The 16,438-nt window shown below is 40.8% G+C and overlaps 1 protein-coding gene across 1 annotated transcript; it reads right to left on the reverse strand.

Moving 5' to 3' along the window:
- Nucleotides 1-309: 309 nt before the first annotated feature.
- Nucleotides 310-15,729, reverse strand: LOC128444946 (1-phosphatidylinositol 4,5-bisphosphate phosphodiesterase zeta-1). Its single transcript, XM_053427664.1, has 11 exons — nt 15,534-15,729; nt 14,078-14,279; nt 12,441-12,585; nt 12,113-12,265; nt 9,415-9,606; nt 9,133-9,286; nt 7,871-7,987; nt 6,184-6,353; nt 3,371-3,497; nt 639-788; nt 310-392 (listed from the first exon to the last, which is right to left on the reverse strand). Exons 1-11 carry the CDS (start codon nt 15,721-15,723, stop codon nt 310-312), a joined length of 1,683 nt encoding a protein of 560 aa, XP_053283639.1. The 5' UTR covers nt 15,724-15,729.
- Between the last annotated feature and the right edge of the window lie 709 nt (nt 15,730-16,438).

Raw genomic sequence — 16,438 nt, forward strand, 5'->3', positions numbered from 1 at the left:
TTGGGGTATAAGATCGGCTCATGTGTGATCAACACAACCTCAATAACTGCACTTAAACTGCATCTATTATTAATTCCGTAAAAGAAATGTCAGAACCTGATGGTATATTCCTCTGCAGCTCACTGTTTTTCTCGATGTAGGAAAATACCTTTCTCACAATAAAACTGGTATTTATAAAAGATGGAAACGGAGCTTCTATTTTATTATTTATTTATTTTTGTTTGTTGTTGCTACATCAGCCACGCTTCTTTGTGTGTGTGTTTGTGTGTGTGTAAAACTGTGTATAACTGTGTGTAAGAGAGACAGTTTTTAAGAATACCAGATAAAAACAAAGAGGGTGGCTGGCTCCAGACTGCATCCGTCTCGGGACAGGAGAGGTACCCAGCGGTAGCCTGGAGGTGAAAAAGGAAACGTATGCTAAATACATGAGCATCTTGTATTTATGCACACACACACAGAAGCATGCTAAGATAAACTGGAGCACAGAGCAGAGACCAACCTTCAGTAACGCTGACATGGTGACCGAAGGGGAAATACAATAATGGTCACACAATGTCACCTGATGTAATTTAGCTCTTTTGTATTTACTCCCCCCACAACCCTCAGCCGCTGCCACTCTCCAGGTCTCTGTGACTCACCTTTCTTCAGGCTGCTGAAGGGCAGAGTGTACTGGCCCACAAAGTCACTACTGAGGAAGCCAGTCTGATCCCGCACACAGAAGCGGACGAGGCAGAGCTCGGGGACGCTGATGTGGAAGTTCATGTCAGTGTCCCAGTGAGGAGTCAGAGCTGTAACCAGAATTCACCAGATTATTACAACCAAGAACATTTGATGGGTTTAGTTTCTATAATAAATGTTTGACACTGATAATGGATCAAATGTATTTGTTTGCTAAATGATATGGTAAATGGTCTGAGTTGATGTGGTTCTTTTCTAGTCTTGATGGCCACTCAAAGAACTTTACAGAACAGTTTTTGCCATTCACACTCAGATTCATACAGGGCTTCCATGGGCAGCACTTTCTTCTATGTGGGCCATTCAGGGTTCAGTGTCCAATAACAAACCCACAGAAAATGTGAATTTTAGCATCTGTGTTTTATCTATAAGCTACAACATTATTCTGCCCTGTGATACGCTGGTGACCTGCCTCTCTGCCGATGTCAGCTGGGATTGGCCCCAGCTCCACCACTACCCTCAAAATGATAAGTGGTGTAGATAATGGATGGATAGATTGAACTTTACGATTCTGCCTCAGTGTTTCCTATTCCCTAATGCAACGGCCTACTGCATCATTAACTGGGCCTAATGTACATTCTCTTTAATACAACAATAATACAGACAGATATTAATAAATAATGCTGCAGATGATGCTACTGACAATAGTTACATTGATTTATTATTGAATGATTGACATATTAATGAATGACTGGATCTCAGCAATGGCCTCTTCTGAATTCGTTTTAAGTGTAACACATTGTAAAACAGTAGAAAGTACCATTATTTGGTGATATATGTAGTGGAGTAAAAATGTTATACAGTAATGAGGTAAATGTCCATGGTTACATCCCACCAATGCTAATATGGCGGATGTTTAGTAGGTGTAATGTTCATCATGACACCATGTTGATATGATCGTGATAACATGACAATGCGGAGAGAACACGTAGGTAACTAATGAGTCTGCTGTGATTCACAACTCATTTCTGATTCAGAGCTATTTGAGCAAGTTCCTCAGTTTTCTTTTCTGTTCACATTCATTTGTATTCACAAGTTACCTCTTCTCTTTCATAGTGTGAAATGATTTTAGGATTTATACCCATGCAATGGGGCTCTGCACCCTCCAGGACTTTTTACTATCTCCTCTTTTGTCTCTCCTTCTCTCCATCTTTGTCTGTTTTCATCAGCAGCCATTCAACACTGTATCTCTTAATGTTATGTTGGGGTCTTAAGTACATTTTGAAAATGCCGGCTCCAAATTTAAGGCGACAGACTGCGTGTTTAAGGCTGATCCACATAAAATATGAGAGGTCCTTATAAACCCTCAACAGCTGAGGAATAAGCTTCCGCACTTGAAAGTCTGATTATAGATACAGTCTCAAAATTTAAGACTCAAACAGTCATTTTCATAGTTATCAACACAAAACAATAAACTAGTCCCTGTCATTATGAAGGTTGGTGATACGGTGACTAGATAATTCAGAACAATCTTTGTATGTGTGAGGATCAGACTGGTGCACTGACTGTCGGCTCCATGTTTCCAGCCTTAGTAGCAATAGTGTGTGACAGAGTTCCCTTCAAAGGAAAAGCACTTCTACATTTTGAATTTCATCAGCACATTTCCCCTCTGAAGCCAAACCGCAGCTTATCAGGAAAGAGTTTTAAAAGGAAGAAAAAGAGGAACTTACAGAAATTGAAAATGTCTGCCCTCATAGAAAGATGACACGAATCCAGTTAGCTGGTTTCAATGATTTCTCTTGGAGGTCTACATTGTACTAAGTTATGCTGGCACTTGTTTCCATATGTCTTTTATATTTGCATGTAAGGGGATGTCAGAACGTGACTTTAGAACTGAGTGATTTAGTGATCCTATGATTTTACCTCAAATGCTACTATCAACATTTTTGGCATTTAGTGAAAAGACTTAAAAAAGACTCAAGGATTACAATGAAATGTTGTGCAGAAATGTCTTGAGCCCCATATTCATGTCAAATTTTGAAAGTATATAATACTTTGGGGTATTTTTCCACTGTTTCAGCACTGATGCACACAAATCCCAAAACCATCATTTTAATGTGGGAACCTGTCAAAAGTCACAGTGTCCAATCCATGGACTGTATACAAACATGGACGTTTCGTCGCAGCGTCCTTTCACCGTCCAGAAATAAAGCCCAAATATCTAGATGGATACAAATGCTGCCATGTTTCGCCAAAGATGTCATTTAGAGCGAGTAATTCTATAAGCTCGACCAATCGCGAGTCGGTTCTCAGCTGTCGATCAAAACGCCTCACCCTGTTTTTATAGCATCCGATTACTACTTACGACCAAACGTATCTGAAAAATGAACACTTCAGTGTGATAGGAACTGCCTAAAAGGACTGACACCATGTCCACTCGTGTGCACTGTGACTTTTTAGTTTGTCCCATCCACTAACATGGAGGAGGCAGGTTTTATCCCCTATTCTGCAGCTGGGCAACCAAGTGGTGATTGAGGCTCTTTGGCTTCCCAATTGGAGTGCTGTCGTGTGTTCCATCTTTACATACAGTCTATGATCCGACCCTAGAAGACACCTGAGCTGATCCAGTAAAGCTGATTCTTGAGATGCTCTAACAAAATCGCATAAACTCCCCAGTTTGCAATTCGATACTTACAATTGTTTTTGACAGTGTGTGTGCTTTTTTTGCGGGGTTCAGATGCAATCCCATTAATCTCCACCCTGACGAAGGGATCCAGAGGTTTGCCGCTCCGGGGAACAGGAAGGTTGGAGCCACTGATCACCTGCAGGTTATCACACACACACAGATAATATGGAGAGTCAGTTTAGGGGCGTGTAAGAATCAAAGATGTCCAGGGATAAACAATAGAAAGTAAAACAGGAGAGGCGGTGAGAGTAAAGAGGAACAGAGGGGAGAGCTGTGGTTATACATGGAGAGGGGCTGATCTGCAGTCCTCTCACACTGAGCCTTCCCTTCCTCAGCCCCTGATCAAACACAGACCTGCTGGTACTTATCATGACATGCCCCACTTGGCTCTGAAGGAGCTTTACAGTGTCTGGCCAAAAATTACAGTCCCTCTCCTAAAGTCATGACACAAATACTCAACAGTCCATGTATACATACGTGTAGCTGTTTGGATTCAGGATCTGAAAACAGAACAGTTTGATGATAAATAAACTCATTAAAGCTCAAAGGGAAATATTGTTTTCCACAGCCGATGAATAATTTATTGTTTAAGTATTGAAAATCCGACCAAGTCACAACACTGAATGCTGCTCATGACTATGATTACTCCCGAGTCGGGAGCTGAGGCAAAATGGCAGGATTTTCCCTGAAGTGATCGAATAATACATAGTGATGATGTGAATAAATACAAGTTTTTTTCCCCCAGGGCAGCCACAAATCTAGCACAGCACATTTGTCAGGCAGTGTGATGGGAAGGTGTGTCTGTTTGTGTGTTTTTTAGTCAATGTGTGGCTGAGTCTCATGTGTTTATATTTAACTACACATCATCATCATCATGAAGTTGTCACTATCACAGGTAAAGCAGAGCCAGCAGTTATGGTAGATACACTTTTTTAAGCAACACACTGGATCCAGCTGAAACATCAGAAAACAGTTTAAAAGTCAGTTTACCAAGATAACAAAAGGATGGTTCTCATTGCCTACTAGCAATGCAGATGATTTAGGTTATATTTGTTCAGGTTTTGATGATCTGCATCCATTTTGTAACAGATCCCAAACCCACAGGAGGTAATTGCAATCACTTTCACCAACGCCCAACAATTCCCTTATACTCAATCAAACAAATCCACAAATGCCAACATAAACATCCTGTTTAGCAAAGTTTAAGGAAGTGATGAAAAATTCCTGGATCTGTCCTTTTGTCCCGATCCACACAAAAATGAAATGTGTCCCCTCCTTCCAACACTTTTTTTGAAAATCCATTACAAAGTTTTGTGTAATCCTGCAGACAACTGAAAACATAACCTCCTTGCTGGAGGTAACTGAATATATATATATATATATATATATATTTTAACCGGTCTATGAGCAGCAATGACGCTGTAAACCTGTGAACTCACTCCACTCTACACCTTGACAGAAAAGAACAAAACAATACAAAGCACTTTACTGTAGAACTCTGAAACATGCTTTTAACTGTTTAAGAGAGACTAACTGCAGCTGTGATGACATCCTGCTCCTCTACCAGTCAAGTTTACTCTTATGATAATTTGCTTTCGGTCTAAAACATCAGCATGTTTAGGACCTTGCTGTCAAAAGTTTTAATGAGAATTAGTCATTGAAAAAAGGATCTAAATGAAAATTGTTGAGTGAGATCTGTGGATTGCCAAGATAAGAGAGACAAACATATATTGCTGTTAACTTGAAATAAGTTAACTGCAATATTAACCCTAACCCTAACCCTTACTTCCACTAAGAAGATTATATTTTCATTTTCATTTGTTCATTTGATGACAAAAGTATGCTACAACTACGCAACCAATTTCCATGCAGGTTTTTTGAGGGGTGGCGCATGACATAAGAGGGTGTGGCTCAAGATCAGGGTTGGATCTAGGATTGGTTTTCACTTTCTTTAACACAGACTTTTTCGACATTTTCAATGATTTCTCAGAGAATGGTGTATTGTCTGTCATGTTTAGGGGACCGATATTTATGAGGGTGTGTGGAATTTGGTGTAGATCTAAATAAAACCAGGACGTAAATTTAAATGTGGTCCTACGTGTTGTATTGTGGTGGAGACAGATCCCAAAACAGAGACCAATATAGTTTATGAAGTTTTTTCACTATGATTCACAAGTTGATCATGAGACTGACTCCAGCAGAGTAACTACGACGTTCCCTCATCTCCCTCGACTGCTGTGAGTCCCACCTGATCAAAGGCAGTTCCACATATTGTCCTTACTGTACAAACTCCTGTATATCTTTGAATCCTACCATTATTTTCTGCACATGAGAGAAAATAGTTTTTCATAACTGACCTTATCATATGTGTGACTGTGGTTGTCATGGGGAAACTGAAAAGCTGTTACTCAGTGTAATTTGTCTTTACCCTTTGACATGTGTAAGACAAAGTGCTGCTAATACTCTCTCCCAAGATGATTAGAATAATTGAAAAGGGACGATTTCTTAATAGGAACCTAGATGTGACGGCGTTTGATCGCCCATCTCTCCTCTCCCTTTACTTTCTGATAGAGATAATCTCATTAAACGCAGACACACTCAGGGAGTTTTACATCATTGTTGGTTCACAGCATCCGGCAGGAAAGCATTTATCTGGGGTGGGGGGAGAGGACTGAAATGAGCTTCTCTACACAATGGCCTAGATTGTGCAGGATGACATTTATATGCACGTAAAGCGCACATGCTCACAGAGTCCTCTAACATTACACCTTAAATCCATAAATCCCCCCCGAGTGGATTACACAGCGTTCAATGCTCTGTACCTTGAGCAGCAGGCGTGTGGCTTTCAAGCACCGGCTACAGCCGGGATCAAAGCTCGTCTCACTGGACATGAGCACCGCCGGCTTCAGGGTGTACCCGCAGCCCCCGTTGTCCAGGAAACGGCCATTATTAAGGTCCATAGGCAGGCCCATGGACTGGAAGTTGAGAGCCACTGCAAAACAACACGGGACAGTGTTGGAACAAAGACAGCATGGAGCCACAGAGCAGAGGCAACCAAACAAACTAAAGACCAAAGCTTGTTAAAATAAAATGAGCTGCATCAGATGATCAGTCTGTAACCTGTCCTTTTTCTGAAGCTCATTCTGCAGGAGGGAGCTAAACTATACTAAGACTCATATATTGCATCAAGGAGGCGTTCAAAGTCAGTGACTGCAGTAAGAGCATGTGGAGTGGGTTTTTTCTGCAGTGCCAACGCTCCAGTGTCGCCATGTGTGCTGCAGAGCTGTGCTGATGAATTAGTGTTCGCCCGAAATAACATCAATAATGCAAATATTAATTTTGTCCTCACTAACACATTGCAATGCGTACATCTTCCAAGCATTTCACAGGTTCTACTCATGTGAGTGCAACTGATCATCCAGGCTGCGGCTCTGTACCAGTCTCAGTCTGCTTATCAAGCAGCACAGCACTACATCAGCGTCAGTGGTTGATCGATAGTGATGGATGAAGAGGATGTGTGAAGGCAGAGTGAGTGACAGGGACACTGGCCAGGCTGTGGAGACTTAGAGCTTGTGGGTCAATGATGCACATCTATGTCATGTGCTGGAGTGAAACCTAGTCCTCATGCTGGATGCTTAAGTAATAATAGTTGCATAAAACTCAAATAAATTCGCACCCAGACGTTGATGCAATATATCAATAAATACATCAAGGAGGGTGCAAAGTGATTTGGAAAAGGTGTAATGAGGAGGAGTCCCTGTGAAAAGACTGGTCGTTCGGGGTGTGGACTGGATGGAAATGTTCTTTTCTCTGATAATCCACAGGACATTTAGTCAATTGGTTCCCTTTAAAGTTTGACAGTTTCAGCACTTTACTTCACTTCATCTCATAAGCTCATAATGGTTTGTGTTGATTGTTTTGTCTGTGTCTAGACATTTCTGATTTCTTTTTAAAGTGATAACACAAAATTCCTTTTTTTTTGTATTGATTGATATTTTCAGGGTTATACTTTCGACAGAAAGTACGAAGAGCTTCAGGGAAATGTCATTGCCCCTTTTTAAGTTACCATTTATTATCAATTATATATATTTATAACTTTTGAAGTAATCATTTCATTGCCAATTTATATATCAATAAATTAAACACCTAATATTTTTAGTAGTTTAGTTTTATTTATTTGGCTTAATGTATGTATAATTAATCTATTTATTATTTCATGAGGATATTTACTACCTAGGTCCAATTAATTGAATTTAATGAAATGATTTATAACCATTTTCATGACTCCCACCATCTATCATAACTTTATATAAAATAATACAACATTCGCTACAAAACATTTTGCACTTACTTTCTACTTATGGAAATCTATAAAGTTTCAGCAAAAGATGTTAAAATCTGTATTGTTGCCAAGTTACAACGATACTTATTGTACACACAGTCATGTGTGTTGTGTGCTCTCTGCCCTTTTATACAGAGGCATCGGCTCTCTGTCTCTGTCCGACTCACCAAGCTGAGAGCCCACGTTCCAAAACTCCTGAGGGTTGTAATTGGACGAAGACGTCCTGAAGGCCGCTGGGTAAATCCTGCTGAGGAACTTCTGGTTGTGCCGAACAAAATCTGCACCTGAGAGAGTCGACACGCAAAGTTGAAAAAGGTCAGACGTCTCCTCTCACACACACACACACACACACACGTGTTAATGAGGGTTCATGAGTTCATTCTGTGACGCTGTGATCCTGTGAAAACAAGTCTATATTTAGCTCAGCCAAGGAGGTTGTGTTTTCACCCCTGTTCTTTTGTTTGATGGTATGTAAGCTAGATTAAACTAAGACACATTTTAGGATGTAGTATAGGTCAGAGAGGAACCTATTAAATTTGGTGCAGATCTGGATTTCTTGTGTGAGATTGGCATTTTTCACCATTTTCTTTGATTTCCAAGAGAATAATTCATAGGTCTTGTGAAAAATATCACATTTGGGGAACCAATATCTCTGACTGTGTGTTGCAGCCTGATTGAATTTAAAGAGACTGTTGGGCCATGATAAAGACATTTTAGCGTAAACAGGATCCTGTAAATGAGATCATTCTAGTGATCAAGTGTCAAATGGATCCGGTTTCCGCTCCTGAATAACTATCTTCATTCTGGATAGACTTGGTAAAAACCGCAGCCAGTGCCTGTATGTGACCGTTCCCCTGTGGGGTTTGACAATGACAAGAGACTACAGGGTTTTTTACAGATTCACAGTAGATGAGGCTGTTCATCATCCCTGACAACCAGGCTAACCAGCTCATAATGTGTCTTAGTGTCTGAAAGTGTCATCTCTCCTCAGCAGAAACAGATTTCATTACTCTACATCACTGTGTTTCTCCAATATACTGCCGCACAGCAGAGTGATGACAGTTTAACTGATTATCAGTTGATCCAAACCTCTGTGGGCTCTTTTTACTTCCCCAACAGTGGGAATATTTCTGCTTCATTTCCTGAATTGTACTCCCCTATGTCATATATGTCATGTTGAATATGCATTTCCAGGGTCGGGTCGCGAAAATGAGATGAATATGCATTTACTATTATGGAGGTTTATAGCCTTGGGTGTAATTGCATTTCTTGTCAAAAGAGGGACTTTTAGTTCAATGTGGTAATAAATCATGTGAATCTACTCGGCTCATCAAAAAGATATTTTCTAATATTTGCAATCAATTACAATCAGTGAAAAATTTGTAATTTCCCTTGTGTCATGATTTCAAATCAATAAGTGACAGTTTACCTGAGGCTCTGGCTAGCTTGTGTGCTTTCTTCTCTGTTGTAGACGTGTTCTCATAGCAGCTCTGATTGTCCTTAGAGGAACTGAAGCTGACGAACTTGACCGACTTCGTGTATATGACCAAGTCAGACAAAGCTTTGGCCACAACCACTTTCTTCTAATCGTTTTAGGATTGAGAGAAAGACAAACCAAAGATAACATTCACCAAACAACAACAAATAGTTTACATTTAAATACTTACTTTTCATCCAAAATCTCTCTGTGTTTCAGCTCTCCCTGACTTACTTTCTTTTTTGGCCCTGACTTTCTTGGACACCAGAACTTTGATGTGGTTTGAAACTCCTCGTCCTCCTCATCCTCCTCATCGTCATACTCGCTTTCATCTACGCTCTCCTCTATCTCTGTTCCTGATGCATCTTCTGCACTACTCTGAGGCTTGAGCGTTTTATTCTTAATGAGGATTTTATACTTCAGGTCCTGGCGTCCCCACAAACACACATATACTTTGGTATGAATTCACATCAAAATATAGATAAATGTTGGGTTATCTTGGCAGACGCATTTACATCCAACTCATAAAAGCATCACATAGATACATCAGTGACCTTGTTCCCACATTCTCAAACTTTTCTTTTTAACGTTTATTCAAGAGGATGGTATTTTAGTCTGAAAGCAAGAAATGTTGATTTCACATTCACATTGTGAAATGCTTTCACCCAAAAGCAGGCGCATGCATGTGCTTAGATTTTGTAACACTACACCTGGTATATATAGGCACAAGCAGGGGCTAAGATTTGCTCTTCTTGTGCTCAAACTGTCCGCTTGCAGATATTTTGTTGTTTGGACTTCCTGTGCTCCAGCTTCAGCTCTTTTCCTCGCTGTCATGCTGCTTCTCTGCATGCATAAAACATCTGCTCTTGCTGTTGGACTTTTTCTTTTCCAATAATTTTTTTTTTTGTCTGTCGAAATTCCCTGATCAATAGAATTTCAGGTGTTGACAACACAAATTTAAGCACAGTTTATTTGAGTGCAAGCACAGAGCTTTGAGTGAGAGCATTGCAAAATCTGAACGTGAAGTCCTGCTCTCTAACTGAAAGAACACACTCCTGGATAAAGATGGAGGAAAGAAAACCACCCTTATGGTTTGATACAAAGTCTTCACACAGCAGGGCATCCCATCATAAAGGCATGCCATCATAAAGAAGGAAAAAGCAGCAGGTCTATCGAATCTCTGAACCAAACATCTGCCGCTACATTTCACCACCCGCAGCTCCAAATCTGTTGGTAATCTATAGGTCTCTCTCCGCAGATGAGCAGCAATATGCTAAAAGGTCTTGCATTTGGAAGCAGCTCTATGGTGATCCACACCACAGGAAGTCACACATACTGCATGCACAGGCAAAACATTCAAAAATAATTACAGCTCTGTTGACATTAACAACCAATAATAGTCCATATGGTTTGGAAATTACAAGCTTCAGAGCTTCTTTTGGCCCTGCACGCTTTCCTTTTTCATTGCCATTACACAAAATGATACAGTCTGGGATAGAGGGACAGAGGCTTTGCTTATGTTGGTGTAAATTAGGTTGGCAGATGAGGTTCTTGAAGAGAATTCCATCACATTACACCAGTAAACAGCCTTATTTTTGCTCATTTTTAGGCTTTAAAATGGGCAATAGCACCGATGTTTTCAGTTGTACTTTAGCACCTTCATATTCCATTCCGAGCAACGAGGTCGACCAACCTGATGCTTCTGGATGTTCAAAGATGTTGGATGTAAAATAAAGGTGAGGCCTGAGCCTTTGCAGTGGCTGCTCTGAAACAGTTTACCTCTTCACGTCAGAACTGCTTAGACCCTATACAAACATTTAAATCATTATTAAAGACTCACTTATTCTCACTTGTTTTCAATTCTGGTTAAGTTTGAGACCTCGAATTCATCTGCTATCGTGCAATGCTTACAATCTCAAATAGTTACAACTTTTAACATTGTATTCATCCATCCGTTTTCTTCTGCTTATCCGAGCTCGGGTTATGGAGGTAGCCGGCAAAGTAGGGTACCCCATACGCTCTTCTCCTTAGCTACGCTAAGCTCACCCTGGGGGTACCAAAGGCTTTCCCGGGCAAGAATGGATATGCAATCCCTCTGATCAGTTCTGGGGGTTCCCCTGGTTCTCCTACCTGTTGCCCGGTTTCTGTGCCAAGTAAACCTTCAGTGGTAGCTGCCCAGGAGTCATCATGACTAGATCCCCAAACAACCCGTTCTTTCCCCTTTCGACATAACGTAGCAGTGGTTCAACTGCAACTCCCTCCGGATGTCTGAACTCTTCACCCTATCTCATAGGCTGAGTCCAGCCCCCGACAGAGAAGAGAGTATAAAGTAATGAAAACTTCCAGGCATTGTGTTGGTTCCACTGATATAATTGGGTGGTAACTAATTTGTGTGAAGCTGAATTGAAATGACACTAACTCAGCATTGCTGGATGTTCTGACTGAAAATTAACTATATAAGGTGGAGATATATTGTATGCACACTCAGGATAAAATATAAGTCTTTTTTTTGCAGTAAAAGTACCAAAAGTCAGAGGCAGCAGAGCAACACTCTCAGAGAAAAATCGTTTCATCCTCCAAGTCATATTCAACAGACTGCTCCTGTTTCAGATTAATCTAAATGAACAACCCGCTCAAGTGCTTAAGCATGTTCAAAACGATGGACACTTCTTGGGATCAATCGCTTCACGTTAGATTTAGTGAAATTCTGCCAGATTAAAGAGGCGTGCAGACGTCCTCCCCAACGGCCCAGAGGAGGAGAGAGGCAAAGGAAGCCTCAGAGAGGGACTAATGAGGCCCTCTGTGCTACATGAGAGATGATGAGGATCCGTGCATTCAAACACCATCATCCCTCTATATGCATGAGCGGCTCAAATATTAAACACACATTTAACTTCATTTTCAGGTAGTCATTGCTTCCTCTGAGTCTTACATTTGGGCTCGGGAGGTCTCCAGTGGTCAGATGATCCAAGGGAGCTCTTAGCAGCTTCTCCCCCAAGATAGAGATGAGGTACTGGGCTATGACCTCTTGCTGCTCCTGGGAGCAATGGTTTTCCAAAGACAGGATCACCGGGAAGGCAGACACCTGTCAAGAAATAATACCTGATTAAAAATAAATATTCAATCCCCTACTTCTAACAATTAACATCAACCTTGACACAGAGAATTGCAAGAGAAGCTTTACTATCAGAGCGATTGCAGCTCTATCAGGGTGGACACTCGAGGAAATACATGCCCTGTAACATTGTGTGTGATGTTACCACGAAGGCATGTTGCTCCACTGTTTCGATGACATCCCTAAAGAGAATCTTTGTGGTCAGGGTGCGGCCGTGGTAGACGACAGGCTCCATATTTTTCCCATCCCAGCAGTCAATCTCCAGACAGCGACAGCCTTTCCTCAGAGCACTGTGTCACACACACACACGCACAAACATGGACACACACATGAATAAACATACAGAGACACGTGCACGCACACTTAGCTGTGGAGAGGCTATGAAAAGTACGTCTAATGTGCTGCATGAGAAATGAAAAGGGAAGCAGGGAAAAACATCCAAAAAAATCTGATCAGAATAATTTATACTAACTCTGAACTATTTCTTACAAAAGCTTTTGCTGCACAGTTTTGATCTATTTATATAATTAGTATGGTCAGGTTTATATAGTATAGTATAGTTTTCTTCCAACTCTGATGCAATGGTTTATCGACCCTTAAATTTGAACTAATCCAGCCTTTTCTACTAGTTTATTACTGTTTAATATTGAAATTACACCACACAGGTCCATGTATGTTGTGAGAGACTATACCTCTAATCTCGGTTGTGTTTATAAGGAGTGAAAGTATTGCCACAACAATCGTTTCATTCTTAATTGTACATTTTACAATATAACTGCTTTGTGAGTGTTGTTTAGCATGGTCAAAGTTTTATATTGTAATTGTTTGATGCATTTCAGAGAATTGAGGAATTACAGAAACCACTCACGTCTGAGTGTTCAGTCTGCAACTAGAGGTGGGAAACAACTAGCTTAGCATAAAGACTGGAAACAGAGGGAACAGTTACATCTAATGTTCCATATGCTTTAAATCTAAATGTCACTAACACAGTGCACCGGGATTGTCTAATCAATACACAGTTTCAAATGTAAAAAGCGACATGGTTAATATGTTTTCAAACATGTAGTCACTCCCCTGCTAATAAATAATTGTCAGTCATCTAATCCTCATTTCTCACTTGCCAATTCCACATTTCACAAGGATTTTGTGAATCATGTTTTTCTTTCTAAGACAAGTTTGGTTGTTTAACTTTCTTCACTCTTCCACCTTTGGGCTTAAGGAATAAAAAAAAACATCCCCTTTCCCTGCCTCACTCCATCCCCTCCAGATGACTCATTCATCATCTAAGTAAACCAGAGCCTCCAGACCGCTGGGTTGGAGCGCTCCACTCTACCCACCAGTCAGGTCCTCAGCACTTTCACAGGGGCCATAACTACAGCACTTCTGCTGCCATCAGCCCCTTTTGTAATCACCTCCATTGTCCCATAATAGGACCACAGCAGTTTCACTGTCTGCCTCAGAGTGGGTCAATGACATGAGAGGAAAAGGAGATTATCCAGATAACACACATGCAGGTTTGGAGGAGAGACCTTAAAGCGAGGATCACAGTGTGTGGAGGAGTATTTTAGATCTGTATCATTTTTAAATTGACCTTTTCATTTGTTTTGACTCAGATCAAAAAGTTGATTGATGCATTGTCCAGGATTTAGCTGATGTTAGCTGATTGGCAAATTTAATCCATGTGCAATTTGATACATGGCACAGATTAAAAAGAGGTTAAAAGTTCCTTTTGACGAGTAATGGGGGTTATTTTCTCTGGCTCTGCTGAACTGCACTTCCTACCAAACATAAGCATTGAGGTGGCTTTTTCCTACGAGCTGGTCTCCAGTCAGGTAGGTGTTGTGTGATGAGGAGATGAAGTAGCTGGTGAGAGGCTGATCCATGTCTTGGTACACAGATCTGTGGGTCTGGTCGAACACGCAGCAGTCTTGGGACTCCATGTACCTGAGGAATCCTTCAAATGTCAAGGCTCTGCTTTCTCTGGCTGGAGGAGGAGGAAGGAGCAGAGTAACACTAACGTCAGAATCAGCATCAATTCCTTTACCCACTGCGAAAAAAGTTTTAAAAACACAAAAAGACTACTGTTCCCAGTGTTGCCAGATTGAAACAAATCAATAGGACAACAAGCATAAAGGCACAAGCTGGTGTTTAGCAGATGTTTAGCACACAGGGTTTGCAAAGGTCACCATCCAGCATGTTTACCAACTAATATATTAGCACAAGAAACAAAGTAGGTTTGTGGTAATGTAAGTGTTGGAAGTATTTAAGCTTGAAAGAGCCTAAAGGAAAACTTTTAGAAAAAGTATAGTAACAATCCCGGTTGATAACCAGAGTCAGCCATTCACACTTAACTTCCACACAGTCTGACAACTGCAGGTCTCCAATTCATCTAAACTACTTTTTTCCTGGTTATGATTTCAGCTATCGAAGACACATTTTCAGCAATTGCTTTTTATCAAGACAAAATCTAATTGGATAACAAAGAGTTAAAGTATCCTTAGTCTGACAGGGGTGTGCTGTGAATCTCTCATGACTAAATAATCAGTTCAAAAGATAAGCAACATCACTGAAACAGTTACAGGTAGAAAACTGCAAAGACAAAATCTTGAGATAAATTACCTGGATCTCCTTGCAAAGACAATAAACTGTAGAATCATAACATTCTCATAGGTCATTGCAGGGAGGGCAAAGGTTTAATCGATAACATTAAAACCAATTTTAGATTCATGAGAATATAAATAATATATACTATAAATACTATAAATACACAGTATAAAGTATATGTATACTGGTGCTACATGAGCTTTAAAAAAATCTTCTTGATACCCCCTCTTACTCAAAGATTACACCATGAAGTAAATAAATGTGTGGTCATGCTGCAGCACCGACTAGTTGTTGTGAATTTTGTGTTGTTGTTTTGACAGTTTTTCTGTTGTGGCTGTATAAAGGATTCCACAGTGCACTGGGCCTGAGACAACATCTGGTCTACTGGTCCACTGACGTGCCTGATTCCTCCATTTTCCTTCTGTCATTTCAGCCTCTTGCCAGTGGGATCACACAGCCAATCACTTTGTCTGCCAGACACCACTGAAGCTCAGATCTGAACTCTTCCAGCTAAATTAGTGTGATTAATTTGCAAGGCTTTACAGTCCTCAAAGACTATAGAGTCATTTTCTCTACCCATATAGTAATTAGCAACATGCAGCCTGACATGTCACATTGTTCTCCCTTCATTCACCTGTCTCTTCAATCTCATATCTGCCAATCAAACTCTCTGCCGTCTCTTGGTTTGCTGTGAGTTCCATCTGCTTCTCCTGGAGGAACCGGACCAGGTCATGTGCAGGCAAAGTGGTCTGGCCTGAGGCGTAGCACTCGTACAGATGCTGGATTTCAGTTCTCCTGGAGGTGGGGGGCTTGTTTCTCTTCATCTTACCCTGCACACATAAAAACCTCTCAATCCATTGTCACTGACGCTGGAAAGTTATTTAGGCCCCAAGCACCGGCGGTGGGAGGCCCAATTGAAATTGTAAGAATTTTGTATTATTATTAGGGCCCGAGCCCGGAACGTTGGGAGTCCCTATCGTGTTTTGAAGGATTTTGATTTCCCTTTTGGGGCTTTTTCAGGGCCTACACATGCTCAAATTCTCACTAAAGTTTGCAGAAATTTCAAAGCCGAAAAAAGTATTTGAATCCTGGAGTAAATTGAAATGGGCGTTGCAAAATGGCTCAACAGCGCCATCTAAGGAGAAGCCCCACAGTTAGCTTTCACCGATCAAAAATCGGGACAGCTGTGTATCATGACCAGTCGCACAAAAAAGTCTAAGGTGCATTGTGAAAAACACAACAGGAAGCCTGCCATTTTGGACTTAGTGGCCATTTTCCACATTTCCGCAATTTTACTTTAACGAACTTGTCCCAGGGCTTTCAGATCAACTTCATATTGAGATGAATGTCATCTCAACAAGATGGAGATTTAAATGACCTTGAATTACTTGTTTTTGTCACACGGTGTGACCGCGGCGTCAAAGTTTGATTACACGCCATCAAAACACAAGGTTGTGTATCTCAGACATAGACGGTCCAATCGAGTCCAAACTAGACTTGTAAGACAAGAGTCACGGCCTTATGACATCTACACAGACA

This window comes from Pleuronectes platessa, chromosome 7 (assembly GCF_947347685.1).
Source record: "Pleuronectes platessa chromosome 7, fPlePla1.1, whole genome shotgun sequence".
In the NCBI taxonomy this organism is placed as follows: domain Eukaryota; kingdom Metazoa; phylum Chordata; class Actinopteri; order Pleuronectiformes; family Pleuronectidae; genus Pleuronectes; species Pleuronectes platessa.